We start from the raw sequence: 13932 nt of genomic DNA, 5'->3' as shown, positions 1-13932 counted from the left end.
CTCACGTGACGATAGCAGGGTGATCGGCGGTGTATCAATACGGTAACCTGTCGTATGCATCCTTCGGCTGCAGTCTCGTTATCTGATCCTGTCTTGAACCCCCACGAGACTTGACATTCATGCTCATCGAGCCCTCTGACGCTGTCTTCTCTTCCATTTCTCCGTAAGCGCAACGCTCATCCTCCTGCCAAGCTGACCGCCAGTTCCGCGGACGGTGGCGACGGCTATTGCTCGCCTTGCGTAACCCAATCGACGGCTCATTTGGTGAGTGTAAAAATCGTGTAATCGGAATACGTTCGGGCAGGGCAGGATCTGATCTGATAAGCAGCACAATTCGCCTCCGGTCGCGGATCCCGAATCGTCATTTCTCTTTCTTCTCTCGTCTTCCTCTTCTACTTCATCCCTTTGGCCTCAATCTATTCATTCTTGCCTCAAGATTCTTGAGGTTCTCATCATATAACCCTAGTTCACCCCCAAACCTCACCAACCGCCCGCAACCCCGGCGCCTCCCCTCCGCTCATTTCCGATTCCGATCCTCTCCCCCGCCGCACTCTAACAGCCCACCCCACAGTCACACTTCGAATCGAACGAAGAAATCAATCACCACGCCACGATGTCGACCCTCCTCGAGATCCCCTCCGAGGACAGCTTCGGCCCTCACCTTGCTTCTCTCCCGCCCTCCACCCTTATCGTCCTCTACTTCCACGCACCATGGGCTGCTCCCTGCGCGCAAATGCGAGCCGTCCTGTCTGCCCTCGCCTCCCAGTATCCCGTCACCTCCCCACCAACAGTCTCCTTCATCAGCGTCAACGCCGAAGAACTCCCTGACATCTCCGAAGAATACGACGTGACGGCAGTCCCCTACGTCGTCCTGCTAAAGGACAACAACATCCTCGAATCCATCAGCGGCAGCGAAGCCACACGGGTGCGCGATGCCGTGGAACGATATGCCGGCTCAGGCTCTGGCTCAACTGGCGCCAATGGCTCCAGCAATACAATCCCACCCGCATTGACCGCTGTGCCGAGAGAGGATGCGCCAACGACAGCTACACAGGCGCCCGTCTCTGGCGGTGCGGCGGCGCCGGCACTCACGCCTGAGCAGACGAAGGAGGCGCTTTGGGCTCGGCTCACGGAGCTGGTGAAGGCTGCGCCGGTGATGCTCTTTATGAAGGGGACGCCGAGCGCGCCACAGTGCGGGTTCAGTCGGCAGCTTGTGGGGATTCTGCGTGAGCGGAGTGTGAAGTATGGGTTCTTCAATATTCTGGCCGATGAGGATGTTAGGCAGGGACTGAAGGAGTTTGCGGATTGGCCGACTTTCCCGCAGTTGTGGGTTAATGGGGAGCTGGTTGGTGGGTTGGATATTGTAAGTTTTTCTCCCCGCTCGCTTCACCCCTCTGTCTTTCTATCTTTTTTTTGATTTGTGGTAACTAACTGGTTGTGTTTTTTCTGGCATAGGTTAAGGAAGAGCTCGAGAACGATCCCGACTTCTTCAATAGCTTCTCGGTCAACAAGGCAGCTTGAGCGCGTTGGGATACCAAGAAAAGAAATGCCCGAAAAACTTATAGTCATGCTGTTAGCTCACGTCAATATTTGCTTACCGAGCTGTTTCTTAGATTCAAGATCAAGCGATGACATTACGGTTCAACGTGCGTACTTTACTATACTATATAGGATCTTGCGCGAGTTGGCGAGTGCTGAGTAGAATCCTTAGTATATATGTAAGCTGAATCAGGCTCTAGGTACATCAAATCGCTCTCAGTGTGATATTATAGATGCAGATCTATTCGGTGTCGCTAGATATAGATGGCCTTCGAACTCATTCTCGTTTGCTCTCCTCAGTGCTAGGAGGCTTCTGAGTGTCTTCCATCCTTTGCGGCTGGACTTCCCGAGCATCTCCAGCTACAGAGGATGATGCGTTCTGTTCTTCCACTTCTGGGGCCTTTCGAACCTGTTGAGGCCCCTGAGCCTCTTCGGCCGGGATAACAAAGCCCGGGACAACAGAAGCATTTTGTTCTCTCACGTCTTCCTCCCGATGCCATTTGGCCTTTATAGCCTTTAGATTTGCAGAGACCTTAGCTGACCTTCCCTTCCTAGCTGCCTGTCGCTTTGGCAGATGGGAGAGATATATTTCGGAATCTACGGTGCGTAATATATTCTCGTATGCGGGGCCGCCTAGTCCCAAGGTAGTTGCTTTCACAGCTGCTCGGGGTTTCAGACCTTCCGAGAAGAGTAAGCGGCGTCCTAATGGCGGGACCAGGTCCGTAGCCCGTAGTTTGGCACTGTTTTGCCTTTTGATGTTCGCTGCCAGTAGAGCTTCCCATGGCCTCCGAATGTGACCCTTAGACCATTGCTCCGGGTGGGTTAAACTCAGCTCTCGGAATCGAGAAAGGACCGCGTCCTCGTCGACATAAGCTCCAGCGAGCCATCGTTCGCCGGAGTCAGTGTTGAACTGGCGCCGGGCGTGGACGATGCGGCGGTTCTCGAAGATAACACATTGGCCGGGCTTGAGTTTAAGTTCGAAGACGTTGTGCTTCTTCTCAAGATCCTGTGAGAACCTCTGCAGGGCCATTATTTTCGGTGGCAGGCTGTTACTATCCACTCTTTCGGTCATAGGCGCTTGAAATGGAGGTGAATAGTTCACATGGTTGAGTGCGCTGCCCTTACTGGGGCTTCCTAATTCAAAGACTGGCCATGTATTATCATAGTCATTTTCCTTGTGTTTGTATGCATAGCGGAGGTGAAACCGTGTGAGGAGATCGAAGTCGTGCGGCTGATGATCAAGCATATCTTGGGCAACCTTGAAGGTATCTGTGAATAGCGATTCTCCTCCATCACAGGAGTTTTGGAGGCAATGGAGGAGCTGGTAGCCTGGTGGATCATTCATGTACATGAGATCCATATGGAATCCAAGGAATTGGCTGGTATAGGCAACGTTTTTAGCATTGGGGACTTTGCGCACATCCCACGTTGGGCCATAGAAGGTATTTCGAAGCACACCCATGCGTGTGGCAATCTGACTCACCATTTCCCGTGACTCAGGGATATCTTTCACGAATATCAATCCAAATAGGGCTAGGGAGCGCATAGCCGCCGTAAATTCCATATCATTGTTCATATAGTCCTTGTAGGAGATCCAATGCTGAAACTGTTTCATCTCTTTTTTCCCCCATAGAATTCGAGATCTCTGGCGGCCGGCCTGCAAGGATGGCACTATCTCTAATGGAAATTGAAGGGCATTGATGTGGTAACTTGAGACGTGAGATTTGTCGAAGCCTGGAATATCCTTTGCCCATCTTATGAACAAAATTTGACCATGAATCTTGACAGATTGTGGGGTGATGTTAAGAGGGATATCAGACAACCGAAAGTTGCGTTGTTTACTGTGCTTGTCCACGCAACGGTGACATTTGCAGCTATCTCGTAACCGTATATGAGAAATTTCGTATGATACACCGTTGTTCCCTGTCCAAATGAGGGATCTTGAGCCGACCTTAAATGTAGGAATCCTCGCTTCCGCCTGAGGTTTCGAGGGCCGACGAGGCTTTGAGAAGGGCTTGCGCGTAGGTAATTTCGTGGGCGAGTGTTCTTGGACCGAAGCAGTGCTGGAAGGACTGGCAGCGTTGACGGGCCCGTCCGCGGAGGTCGAATTGCACCGTTGATAACGTAGCAGCGGCGCTCTTAGAGTATTGGTTACAGCTAGACTGCGAAGCCGTAACGAGGCACGCAAGAGAGGCCGCGCCATGGTGATGCTGACCTTGCCGCTCACAGAGGTGGATGAAAGACAAAAGCTGTTCAGAGCTCGAGATATCATTGAGGCGGAGACTTGCGCTTAGCCGGAGCCGAGGGTAAATTAAGGACGTCTTGTCACCCCATTACGGAGCGCCTCAGGCTACCTAATTTCTATGTATTTTTGGCCGCTCGGTAGACGGTAGCTATTACTTTTTGCCTCTCCTGCGCCTATCTTCACAATCTCCTCCGAGTGTACTTTCAACCCAAGTTTAATCTTCTACTTGCGGCAGGCGGAACTCACCTAGCTGATCTGCTAATCGATGACCGAGGTACCTGGATCAATTTGCCATTTCGACCCTGAGGGATAACCTCCGATCTGTTCGACCGCTTCCGCGTCTATCACATGCATGTCTGCCGGCGGAGAGCATTTGAAAGATGAAGTACGCGAGCATATCTTGCACTTCTATAGCGCATGGATAAGCACTAATAAATCCTAGGGCACCCGCCGACAAGTCGTTCTCGCTGGCGGGATAGCAGGCCTTATCTCGCGGTACGCACCAAACACCATCCACCACTTCCTCTCCATCACCGCAACACAAACCTAAACCTAACAATTTAACAACAGATTCTGCATCGCCCCCCTCGATGTCGTGAAAATCCGCCTCCAACTCCAAATCCACTCCCTCTCCGACCCAACCTCGCACGCGCACCTCAAAGGCCCCATCTACAAAGGCACCCTCTCCACCCTCAAGACCATTCTCCGCGAAGAAGGCATAACGGGACTATGGAAGGGCAATATCCCCGCAGAACTGATGTACGTCTGCTACGGCGCGATCCAATTCACCACATACCGAAGCACAACGCAGCTTCTCGCGCAACTAGACAACCACCGTCTCCCGCAGCCGATTGAATCGTTTATATCCGGTGCGCTGGCCGGAGGTGTAGCAACGGCGTCAACATATCCGCTTGATTTATTACGGACGAGATTTGCTGCGCAGGGGTCTGGAGAGGCGAGGGTTTACGGATCTCTATTCTCCTCCATCAAGGATATAGCCCGGCATGAGGGCGCCGCGGGGTTCTTTCGTGGATGCTCCGCGGCGGTCGGCCAGATCGTGCCGTATATGGGGTTATTTTTCGCGACATATGAGACGTTGCGGCCTGTGATGGCTTCTGCACCAGAGGTGCTACCATTTCCCATTCCACCGGGATCTGGGGACGCCGCGGCGGGCGTGGCGGCGAGTATTCTGGCTAAGACGGGCGTGTTTCCGCTTGATCTAGTCCGGAAGAGGTTACAGGTCCAGGGCCCGACGCGCGCGTTGTACGTGCATCGAAATATACCTGAGTATCAGGGGGTTTTCAATACAATGGGGATGATCTTCAGGACGCACGGCGTCCGCGGGCTGTATCGCGGGTTGACGGTGAGCTTGTTCAAGGCTGCACCAGCGAGTGCGGTGACGATGTGGACATATGAGAGGGCGTTGAAGCTGCTCCAGGAACATGAGATCGGCCAGGCGAGGAAAGAGTAGACCGTGTTATCATATAGAGAAATAGAATCTAGATCAATGCTATAGACCTACAAAGAGGACTACCGCTAGTACCTCTACTTTCCTTGGAGAAAAATGCCGGAATTATCCATTTGTATTTCACGGTTGTCCGTCGAAGGTCTAGCGTTTTGGTTATCGAGGATATTTAAAAGGGACGAACATTTCAATAAACGCTAGGCACGAAAGAGGGGTTGTCGTAGGCACAATAACGAAATACAAGCTCGACTTGACCAGAGACATGAGGCATACCAAGAATTGAAGAACGGAAGCCAAGGGTAGGCGAAGTCCACCCGACATTTAGTACTCGGCTTCTTCTTCGGGTTCAAGGCTGTCGCCCGCAACCTCCTCGTAGTCCTTCTCCAGGGCAGCCAAGTCCTCACGGGCTTCGGAGAACTCACCTTCCTCCATACCCTCACCAACATACCAGTGGACGAAGGCGCGCTTGGAGTACATGAGATCGAACTTGTGGTCGAGACGGCTCCATGCCTCGGAGATGGCGGTCGTGTTTGAAAGCATACTGACGGAACGGTCGACTGGGGCAAGTTCGCTTCCGGGAACGCGCGTGGGCTTCTGGTAGTTGATACCCAGCTTAAATCCGGTAGGACACCACTCAACCAGGTTGAAGGATGCCTTGGCCTTGAGCGACGCAATTGCTTGGTTGCAGTCACGGGGCACGCAGTCACCACGGTACAGAAGGGCAACGGCCATGTATTTGCCTTTTCGGGGATCGCAAACGACCATTTGGTTGTTAGGCTCGGCACCTAGATGAAAGGTCAGCCATGTCACAAGTAACCGGACTACATGGGTTTCAAGATATATTGACTTACATTGGAGAGTTATATCCTGGACCTTGAAGCTTTCGTGAGAACTCCGTTCGCTCGAAATTACTGGGGCATACGAGATCAAAGGATAGTGAATACGGGGGAACGGGACCAAGTTGGTCTGAAACTCATTGAGATCCACATTGAGAGCCCCGTCAAACCGAAGACTGGAGGTGATCGAACTGACAACCTGGGCAATGAGGCGGTTGAGGTGTTCATAGCCAGGTCGAGGAATATCCAGATGCCGGCGGCAGATATCGTAAACAGCCTCGTTATCCACCAAAAATGTGCAGTCGGAATTCTCAATGGTACTGTGGGTGGACAAGACAGCGTTGTAGGGCTCCACGACAGCGGTGGACACGCGGGGGGAAGGATAGACCGAGAACTCGAGCTTGGATTTCTTGCCATATTCAGTGGAGAGGCGCTCCAGCAGAAGAGCACCGAAACCGGATCCAGTACCACCGCCGAACGAGTGGAAAATCAGGAATCCTTGGAGCGAGTTGCAGCTGTCTAGAGATGATGAGCCTCTAGTTTCTAGTCCAAGCCAGTCAATGAGACGTACCAACAAGCCGGCGAATACGATCCACAACATTCTCAACCATTTCCTTTCCGATAGTGTAATGACCACGGGCATCTATCTCATGTTAGTGAGGGCCGTTGGTACCTTCTCATCACGCAAACCCAAAACATACAGTTGTTGGCGGCATCCTCCTTCCCGCTGATCAGCTGTTCTGGGTGGAAGAGTTGGCGGTAGGCTCCGGTGCGGATTTCATCAATCGGCTAGGAATTTATCAAATTAGCATAGGGTCAACGGGCAAGAAAAGAGTCCTCCTACCGACGGGTCAAGATCAACGAAGATCGAGCGAGGGACGTATTTGCCGTTAGAAGACTCAGTGAAGAAGGTCTCGTAAGAGCCACCCAAGTCACGTTCATCACTCCTCTCGGGATCCACGCGGCCGTCAAGACCAAGGCCGTGCTCCAGGAGATAGCTATATCATGGACACAGGGTGTTCATCAGCATTTGCTGTGGTGTTGATGTTTGGGCTAAGAAGCGGTGAGGACTTACAGCTCCCAGGCACTGTTACCCAGCTGGGCACCAGCTTGGCCAATGTGGATATGAGCAATCTAAGGTGAAGTTAGGAATGCCGTCTTTGTACATTGAACTTATTAAACGCGCGACTGGTAGCGATGGGGCTGCGGTTGCAAGAGTGTATCCGCCGACGGCCCGATGTTCAGGAGAGGGGCAACGCGTAGTGCGGGGGGAAATAACAGGTAAATAAAGCAACAGGGCAATTGCTCGTACCTCGCCTCTCATTGTGGATGGATAATCCGACGGTAGTAATGAATTGCAAAACGGCTGAGGATTCCCTAGCTGTCTTTGAGTCGACAAGCAGGAGAAATTGGGGAAGAAGGTGTTGGAGGATGGGGAGATGGGAAGGAGGAGAGAGGTGCAGGTGGGCCAGACTAAGGAGCAAGAGGGTCGGGACCACCTCATAAGCAGTTCATCACTAGCCTCAATCAGAAGTGATGCACGGCACCGCCAATCAGATGCCAATTTTTAGGAACTGTGACTGTTATATAACTAATTGTCTTCTAATGTGCTGGAGAGCATACGCATGCAGAGTATCTAGTATATTACAAGATAAACAAGAGCTCTTCATCCCATGTTTATATTTCATCGAGTTTCCTCTATCGCTCACCACGTGTAGATTTCCACGGAATGTGGGACTTCAACATACGTAGCGAGTCAGCGCCAATAGCCAAGAATGTCTATAGAAAGCAGAGTCGGGGTGTATAACTTACTATCCAGAACATATATCACTTGGTCTCTGATGTAGACTGTTCTCTTCAGTTTTGACCTGACAGGTATACTCTATCTCAGCATGGACAAGTAAGCATCATCACGTGGCAGAGTAAAAAGAAGTGAAGCTTCCAAGGTTCATTATACAAACTACTTAACGGGGAAATATATACACAAGGTGAAGTTGAAGCCAAGATAGCTGATATTACATACGGCCTAATACAAGAGTTTGAAGAGAGTTTTAGCCGGAAAATCCTCATTACTTTTGCCTTCGATATTCAGGGGAGAGGAGCTGGTGATTCGGGGCGATTGTGCATGTGACTTATGCATATTTATGTCCGAGACTCATGACTGCACAGTGCATGGGGAATTTATGCAGTGATGCGGCCCATCTTTTGCCAAGAGCTTGGCTTAGCCGCATACTTCCCCCTTGACGTTTCTTCACACCACGACAGGCCGAGGAGAAACAAGTCGGCTAACCGGCGCTCTTCTGTCCTACCCCCGTGTCACTCACAGTCTCACACTGCTCCTATACAGCCTAAAATCTCATGAGCAAGTGCACAGTGCACACAGCAGAGGTCGAGAAAAGCCGGGAGTGCCTGATGTGGCGCTTCTTGGCAGTTGCCACTGAACCCCATTTTCTGAGACGCCGCGTCCGATCGCTTGCGATAGCCCGTGCGATTGGCTCTAGAATGCAGCATCATTACGTCGGTGGACGACGACTCCCAAGGAACCACATGCGTGGTGCAAACAAACCTCCTCCGGGCCGACCTGGATGGCAGCCAGATGAGTGAGAGAACCATGGGAACGATGATGGCGAGGCGATTATAAGCTAACAATCCGCGGAAAAGGTGACCCAGTTAAACTACCATCAAATTAAAAATATCAATGTTCTGGATCTGAAAATCTCGGCCTCGTCTCCACCACGTTAAGCCGAGCCAATGCTCCCTTCTCGAATGGCGATCGGCCTGTTTCTCCTCGATCTTCGAGCTCTTGCTCGGAGCTCCCGGCTGTCGTCCTGTTCCTCGAGAATCTCAAACGCATCAGGGTGTAATCACCTCGTCTCTCTCTCCTCTACAACTGCTGTGCTCATACCTCTGTGCTCACGGGCGATTGACCTGTGTGCTTGCACAATCTCGCACTTACACTAAGAAAAACGAGTAAGTATAAAAGCCACTATCTAGGGAGCTTCCCCACCTTTGACTCCGTTTGTCTCATCTTCTCATCTGCGCTTCGCTGCCAGTTTTTCTCCTTCGTCCCCTCCCTGCATCAATCTTTAATGACCGTTGTCTCCTTGTCTGTCTTCTTCTCTTTTCCCTTCATTGACTACTAATACATTCTTTACCATCTCGTCTACCAACATTAAAGCTGCTTGCTTAAATTTTCTTCATTGTCTGTTTTCCCTACTAACCGCTATATCAGTCGCATTCTTTTAGACAAGTACTTTCTAAAACCTTTAATCGGCTTATAGGCCTGGCGCCGCAATGTCGACTCCTGTAAAGGAGATACCCGCTCCAACATACCCGGAAGGCGAAAGAAGGGGCAGAAGCAGTAGTGATTCCTCCCCGACAATCGACGAAGATACCTATGCCCCCGACAGCTCGCGCCACCAGGATGGAAACCACCTTCAGGTCGATACCTCTTTTCAAGATTTCGACAAGCGAAGTCGTTCACCATCAGCAGCCCGAGAGCAAGCCCTGCGCCTTGAAGATGAATTGGCAGTGCTTGAAGCCGAGCGTGTAGCTTCACGCTCGACGCACGAAGGAGGCGAAAAGGATAACCGAAGCGATGCCCACTCGTTGAGCCGCTCGCGCTCACGCAGAGCCGAAGATGTTGATGAGTTCGACGAGGCCACGAATCCACTACATGAAAAGGCAGCTGTCTATAATCCTCCAGAGAATCCTTCCACCGGGATTTCCAAGTTCGTCAAGAAAGTGCACGAGTCCAGCTTCATTGTTCGCTATTTTACTTACATTGCGCCTCTTTCCTTGTTACTGCTCATTCCACTACTCGTGGGCGCATTAGCCTACCGTGATGCGAATGTTGGTGGTGTCGAGCTACTGTGGTTTTCCGTCTGGTTGGAAATCGTGTGGTTGACGTTGTGGGCCGGCAGGGTATGTTCCACAGTCCCTTGCTGATTCTAACTCTCACCCTTCTCACTTCAAGATTTGCCCTGAATTAACCTGTGTGGCAGATTGTTGCTAAGCTCCTCCCAACCCCTGTCAATATCATCGCCAGTATCTTCACCAACAGCTCAAAGAAGTGGCGTGATGTCGCAAAGCAACTGGAGCTGCCTCTTACCCTCTTTCTCTGGTTGCTCGGTGTCGAGATCTCTTTTCTGCCAATCATGAAAAATAATCACGTTGATGGTAATAAGGGCACTCGAAGCTGGGAAAACACCGTGAACAAAATTATCATCTCCATCTTCGTCTGGACCATCCTCAATCTTGTCGAAAAGTTTCTTCTTCAACTTATTGCAATGAGTTTCCACAGACGTACATATTCGGACCGGATTGAGATCAACAAGTTCCAGATTGGCAGTCTCACCAAGCTCTATGCATTCTCTCGAAACAAGATAACCGAGACGGATGAAGCATTTGAGGAGAAGCAGGAACAGACTGGCAGTGGCACCAAGACTCCCTTACAATACGCAGGCAAGGCCAAGGGACTGGCTATGGGTGCGTTGAACAAAGTTGGGGATGTCGCCGGTGCTGTTGCGGCGGACTTCACTGGTCGAAAAGTCACCCATAGCAGTCATCCTAGTCAAGTGGTTATCACGCTATTGAGGACAACAGGGGGCTGCCAGACTTTGGCTCGGCGACTTTACCGGACTTTCGTACGAGAAGGCTTTGACACAGTGTTTCCTGGTGATTTGAAAGAAGCTTTTGATGACAATGACGAGGCAGAAGCTGCCTTTAGCATGTTTGACAAGGACATGAATGGTGACATTTCGATGGAAGAGCTAGAGGCAGTCTGCGTCGAAATTGGACGCGAACGCAAGGCTATCACTGCTTCGTTGAAGGATCTTGACTCGGTTGTCTCCCGACTGGGTAATGTCTTTGAGTTCTTCGTCGCTGTCATTGCTATCATTGTCTTTCTTACCCTCATTTCGACATCTGCCGCTGGTGTCCTGACGTCGGCCGGGTCCAGTATCCTTGCCCTGTCCTGGCTCTTCTCCGCTACCGCGCAGGAGTTTCTCCAGTCCGTTGTCTTTGTTTTCGTCAAGCATCCATTCGATGTTGGAGATCGTGTGACTATCTACGGTAATTCCGGTGATGCCGGTCTGGGAGACGATTACTACGTGAAACAGATCTCGCTTCTCTACACAGAGTTCAAAAAGATGCAAGGCCACATCGTTCAAGCTCCCAACAGCTATCTGAACACTTTGTTCGTCCTCAACCAGCGACGATCCGGAGCGCTTGCCGAAGCTGTTCCCATTGTTATCAAGTATGGCACAACGCTAGAGCAGATGGATGCCCTCCGTCAGCGTCTCCTTGAGTTTGTCCGAAGCGAACGACGCGAGTTCCAGACGAACATTCTTACCGAGCTGCGTTCGGTGACAGAGAACTTTTCCGTAACTCTCAACGTTGTCTTCTTCTACAAATCCAACTGGCAAAACGAAGGCCTGCGTCTACAGCGCCGCAACAAGTTCATTTGCATGCTCATGGTTGCACTGCAAGAAATCGGCATTGAAGGACCACGCATGAACCTCCAGGGTGCGAGTGTGGACTTCCCCTTCCACCTGTCGGGAGGCGGTCATCCGCCGCCATACCAAGCCCGCGGTCCTCCACCCAACGGCGACGATCAACATCCCCCACCTACTCCTATAGTCGACGAGCATCACCATCATCAACCCGGTGGCCCTGGTGGCCCCGCCAGTCCTTCCGTTCGCCGTCCGTCCATTCTCCGCAAGGGCATGACTGCTGCGAGCGCCCGTGCTCGTGGCGAGTCTCTCTCTTCTCGAAAGCACGTGGATTTCTCCCTCGGTATGCGGGATGTGGCATCCGACGATGTTATGGGTGATGTGTTCGAAGCACGCAGTCCTCGCAACGAAACCATGGTCCGCCAGGTGATCGCTGAACGCCGCCTCCAAGAAGAGGAGGCTGAGAGACGGAGCATGGAATCACTCCGGCGAACGAACACTAGCAACCGCTCCAACCTCAATGTTCCTGGTCCCAGCGACCGCCGCCAGTCAGGCGAATCACAAAGCGGACACAGTCTGTCCTCTTTAAGCAATAATCGATTCTTTCGCCATCGATCGCACAGCACTCGGCAAGACGATCTGATGGAGCAGGGGCGTTCTGAGCAAGGATCCTCTTCAGCGGCTCAAATTCGCCCCGTTTCGCCTCAGGCTCATCTCGAGGACAAGAGACAATAATCGGCTGTCACACTTCCCTCTTCTCTTAGCGATTCATCTTGGCCTTGAACACTGCATCTTTCTCCTTTCCACATTTTTTCACATATACATACTTACATCATTCCTTTTTCGATCGCACTCCTTCAACCATATATCTCACATCTATCGCTCACTTGCCCTTAACGTTCCAGCCCCCCCAAGCTCTCATTCACATATACCATGGCGGCCATCTGAACTTTCCTTGCTACCTCTCATAATTTCCGACTATGTGTGGGTAGCGTTTACTAAATCTACTGAACATATTTTCTTCTCTACCATACTGCATACTTCTGTCTTGTGTTTTTAGATTTTGCAACGAGTCCAGAACATTCACCTGGCTTGATTATCTGATTTAAAGCATACGGTATGAGCTTATCATAGTGAAATCAACTGAGGGACATGTATCCCTCGCATTCCCTGTTCTCTCCTCTACTGCACAAAATAGTTGCAATTAAAGGTATCTCTTCTAAAAGGTAGCCAGTGCTTCATATGACCAACTCTTTGCAAAGCACCATCCTCCCTACACTTATATTCCAAGCTCGTGCAGAGATCATTGAATCCGCCCTCGCCACTCACCAACCCGGAAAACCCAATCCCTCACAAGAGCCCCAAACACACTCCTCTCACTCTCATCAACCGGAATCCCATGCGTGCCCCGATCCAGCACCACAAAACTCGCCCGCGGGTAAAGCTCCAGCAACCGAAGACTATCCCGATACCCAACGCTCTCGTCCTGCCTCCCACACACAATAAGCGTTGGGGCAGGGAATTTAGCAGCACCACCTTCACTGCCCGTATCCTGCTCCTTATTCTTACTCTGTTCCTGTTCCTGTTCCTGTTCCTGTTCCTGCTCTACATCCCCATCCAAATCAACCTCCAAAAAAGACCCCTCCAACCAATACCGCCCCTCATCCCCACGAATCCCATCAAGCACCCCGCCATCCGCCTTCTCCATCGCAGGCCCATAAACATCCTTATACTTCCTCATCAACGCCTCAACATACCCGGGCGTCTGGATAAGGATCTTCTCCCCCGCATCATCTTCATCGCCCAGAAGGAGAACCTCCCTATCACCCCGCGACAAACCCCCCACAACACCCCAATCCCGGACCAACGGCTCAATCACCGCATCAACATCCCTCCTCCCATCCCGCGGCTCGATAAGCGGGACCCGCAGGATCAACCCGTCGATTTGGTCTCTATACTTCTTTGCGAGCGCGCGCGCAAGATACCCGCCGCAGGAGGAGCCGATGAGCAGGAACCGCTGAGAGCCCAGGCGGCTGTCGATGAAGTGGACTAGGGCGTTGTAGATATCGGTTAGGGATTGGATGTTTTGGGAGGGGGTGGTGCCGTGGGCGGGGAGGTCGATGTAGACTCTGCGGAGGTAAGGAGTGGTTGTGTTTGTGAAGATTGGCTCGAAGTCGAGGGATTCGGCGATGGCGGAGAGTTGCCAGCCGTGGATTATCAGGGTGGGGAGGCCGGTGAGAGGGCCCGTTTCGTGGGTTGAGAGGGTGATGGTGGATGATAGCATTTTGGGAGTTTATTGAGGTAGTGATTAGGTTGGGGCGTTGAAAGCTTGGGGGTTACTGTGAGGGTAGGGCATATATGTGTATATAGTTTAGCTGCTAGCTACAAGCACGC

At 51.6% G+C, this 13932-nt stretch overlaps 6 protein-coding genes across 6 annotated transcripts; 3 read left to right on the top strand and 3 right to left on the bottom strand.

Moving 5' to 3' along the window:
- The first annotated feature begins 99 nt into the window (after positions 1-99).
- Positions 100-1669, top strand: BJY04DRAFT_144892 (PICOT family protein). Its single transcript, XM_073708756.1, has 2 exons — positions 100-1363; positions 1456-1669. Exons 1-2 carry the CDS (start codon positions 614-616, stop codon positions 1519-1521), a joined length of 816 nt encoding a protein of 271 aa, XP_073575030.1. The 5' UTR covers positions 100-613; the 3' UTR covers positions 1522-1669.
- BJY04DRAFT_144893 (putative Gamma-butyrobetaine hydroxylase subfamily) lies at positions 1670-3804 on the bottom strand. Its single transcript, XM_073708757.1, has one exon. It carries the CDS (start codon positions 3740-3742, stop codon positions 1817-1819), a length of 1926 nt encoding a protein of 641 aa, XP_073575029.1. The 5' UTR covers positions 3743-3804; the 3' UTR covers positions 1670-1816.
- A 116-nt stretch (positions 3805-3920) lies between these two features.
- On the top strand, positions 3921-5312 carry BJY04DRAFT_180411 (thiamine transporter TPC1). Its single transcript, XM_073710056.1, has 3 exons — positions 3921-4169; positions 4227-4279; positions 4355-5312. Exons 1-3 carry the CDS (start codon positions 4137-4139, stop codon positions 5253-5255), a joined length of 987 nt encoding a protein of 328 aa, XP_073575028.1. The 5' UTR covers positions 3921-4136; the 3' UTR covers positions 5256-5312.
- A 2-nt stretch (positions 5313-5314) lies between these two features.
- BJY04DRAFT_180408 (tubulin alpha chain) lies at positions 5315-7546 on the bottom strand. Its single transcript, XM_073710055.1, has 7 exons — positions 7398-7546; positions 7161-7219; positions 6930-7083; positions 6787-6874; positions 6657-6728; positions 6101-6604; positions 5315-6034 (listed from the first exon to the last, which is right to left on the bottom strand). Exons 1-7 carry the CDS (start codon positions 7407-7409, stop codon positions 5571-5573), a joined length of 1353 nt encoding a protein of 450 aa, XP_073575027.1. The 5' UTR covers positions 7410-7546; the 3' UTR covers positions 5315-5570.
- Positions 7547-8909: 1363 nt separating this feature from the next.
- Positions 8910-12711, top strand: BJY04DRAFT_180407 (Mechanosensitive ion channel family). Its single transcript, XM_073710054.1, has 3 exons — positions 8910-9055; positions 9318-10009; positions 10090-12711. The coding sequence occupies exons 2-3, from the start codon at positions 9380-9382 to the stop codon at positions 12271-12273; spliced, it is 2814 nt and encodes a 937-aa protein (XP_073575026.1). The 5' UTR covers positions 8910-9055; positions 9318-9379; the 3' UTR covers positions 12274-12711.
- Positions 12712-12841: 130 nt separating this feature from the next.
- On the bottom strand, positions 12842-13822 carry BJY04DRAFT_214548 (alpha/beta fold hydrolase; the record flags this gene model as incomplete). Its single annotated transcript, XM_073715247.1, has 1 exon — positions 12842-13822. One exon carries the CDS (start codon positions 13820-13822, stop codon positions 12842-12844), a length of 981 nt encoding a protein of 326 aa, XP_073575025.1.
- Positions 13823-13932: the final 110 nt, after the last annotated feature.

Source organism: Aspergillus karnatakaensis, assembly GCF_047715665.1.
Source record: "Aspergillus karnatakaensis strain CBS 102800 unplaced genomic scaffold BJY04scaffold_7, whole genome shotgun sequence".
In the NCBI taxonomy this organism is placed as follows: domain Eukaryota; kingdom Fungi; phylum Ascomycota; class Eurotiomycetes; order Eurotiales; family Aspergillaceae; genus Aspergillus; species Aspergillus karnatakaensis.
This window is presented reverse-complemented; position numbering and strand designations above follow the sequence as displayed.

Excerpts from the sequence above, each read along its gene's own strand:
- BJY04DRAFT_180408 (XM_073710055.1), bottom strand. Across the intron at positions 7,084-7,160 it reads GGTAACAGTGCCTGGGAGCT|CTATCTCCTGGAGCACGGCC; the intron begins GTAAGTCCTCAC and ends TCCATGATATAG. Across the intron at positions 6,605-6,656 it reads TCGTATTCGCCGGCTTGTTG|ACAGCTGCAACTCGCTCCAA; the intron begins GTACGTCTCATT and ends CATCATCTCTAG.
- BJY04DRAFT_144892 (XM_073708756.1), top strand. The coding sequence starts at position 614 with ATGTCGACCCTCCTCGAGATCCCCTCCGAGGACAGCTTCGGCCCTCAC. Across the intron at positions 1,364-1,455 it reads TGGTTGGTGGGTTGGATATT|GTTAAGGAAGAGCTCGAGAA; the intron begins GTAAGTTTTTCT and ends TTTCTGGCATAG.
- BJY04DRAFT_180411 (XM_073710056.1), top strand. The coding sequence starts at position 4,137 with ATGTCTGCCGGCGGAGAGCATTTGAAAGATGAA. Across the intron at positions 4,170-4,226 it reads GAGAGCATTTGAAAGATGAA|GGCACCCGCCGACAAGTCGT; the intron begins GTACGCGAGCAT and ends AATAAATCCTAG. Across the intron at positions 4,280-4,354 it reads ATAGCAGGCCTTATCTCGCG|ATTCTGCATCGCCCCCCTCG; the intron begins GTACGCACCAAA and ends ATTTAACAACAG.
- BJY04DRAFT_180407 (XM_073710054.1), top strand. The coding sequence starts at position 9,380 with ATGTCGACTCCTGTAAAGGAGATACCCGCTCCAACATACCCGGAAGGC. Across the intron at positions 10,010-10,089 it reads TGACGTTGTGGGCCGGCAGG|ATTGTTGCTAAGCTCCTCCC; the intron begins GTATGTTCCACA and ends CCTGTGTGGCAG.
- BJY04DRAFT_144893 (XM_073708757.1), bottom strand. The coding sequence starts at position 3,742 with ATGGCGCGGCCTCTCTTGCGTGCCTCGTTACGGCTTCGCAGTCTAGCT.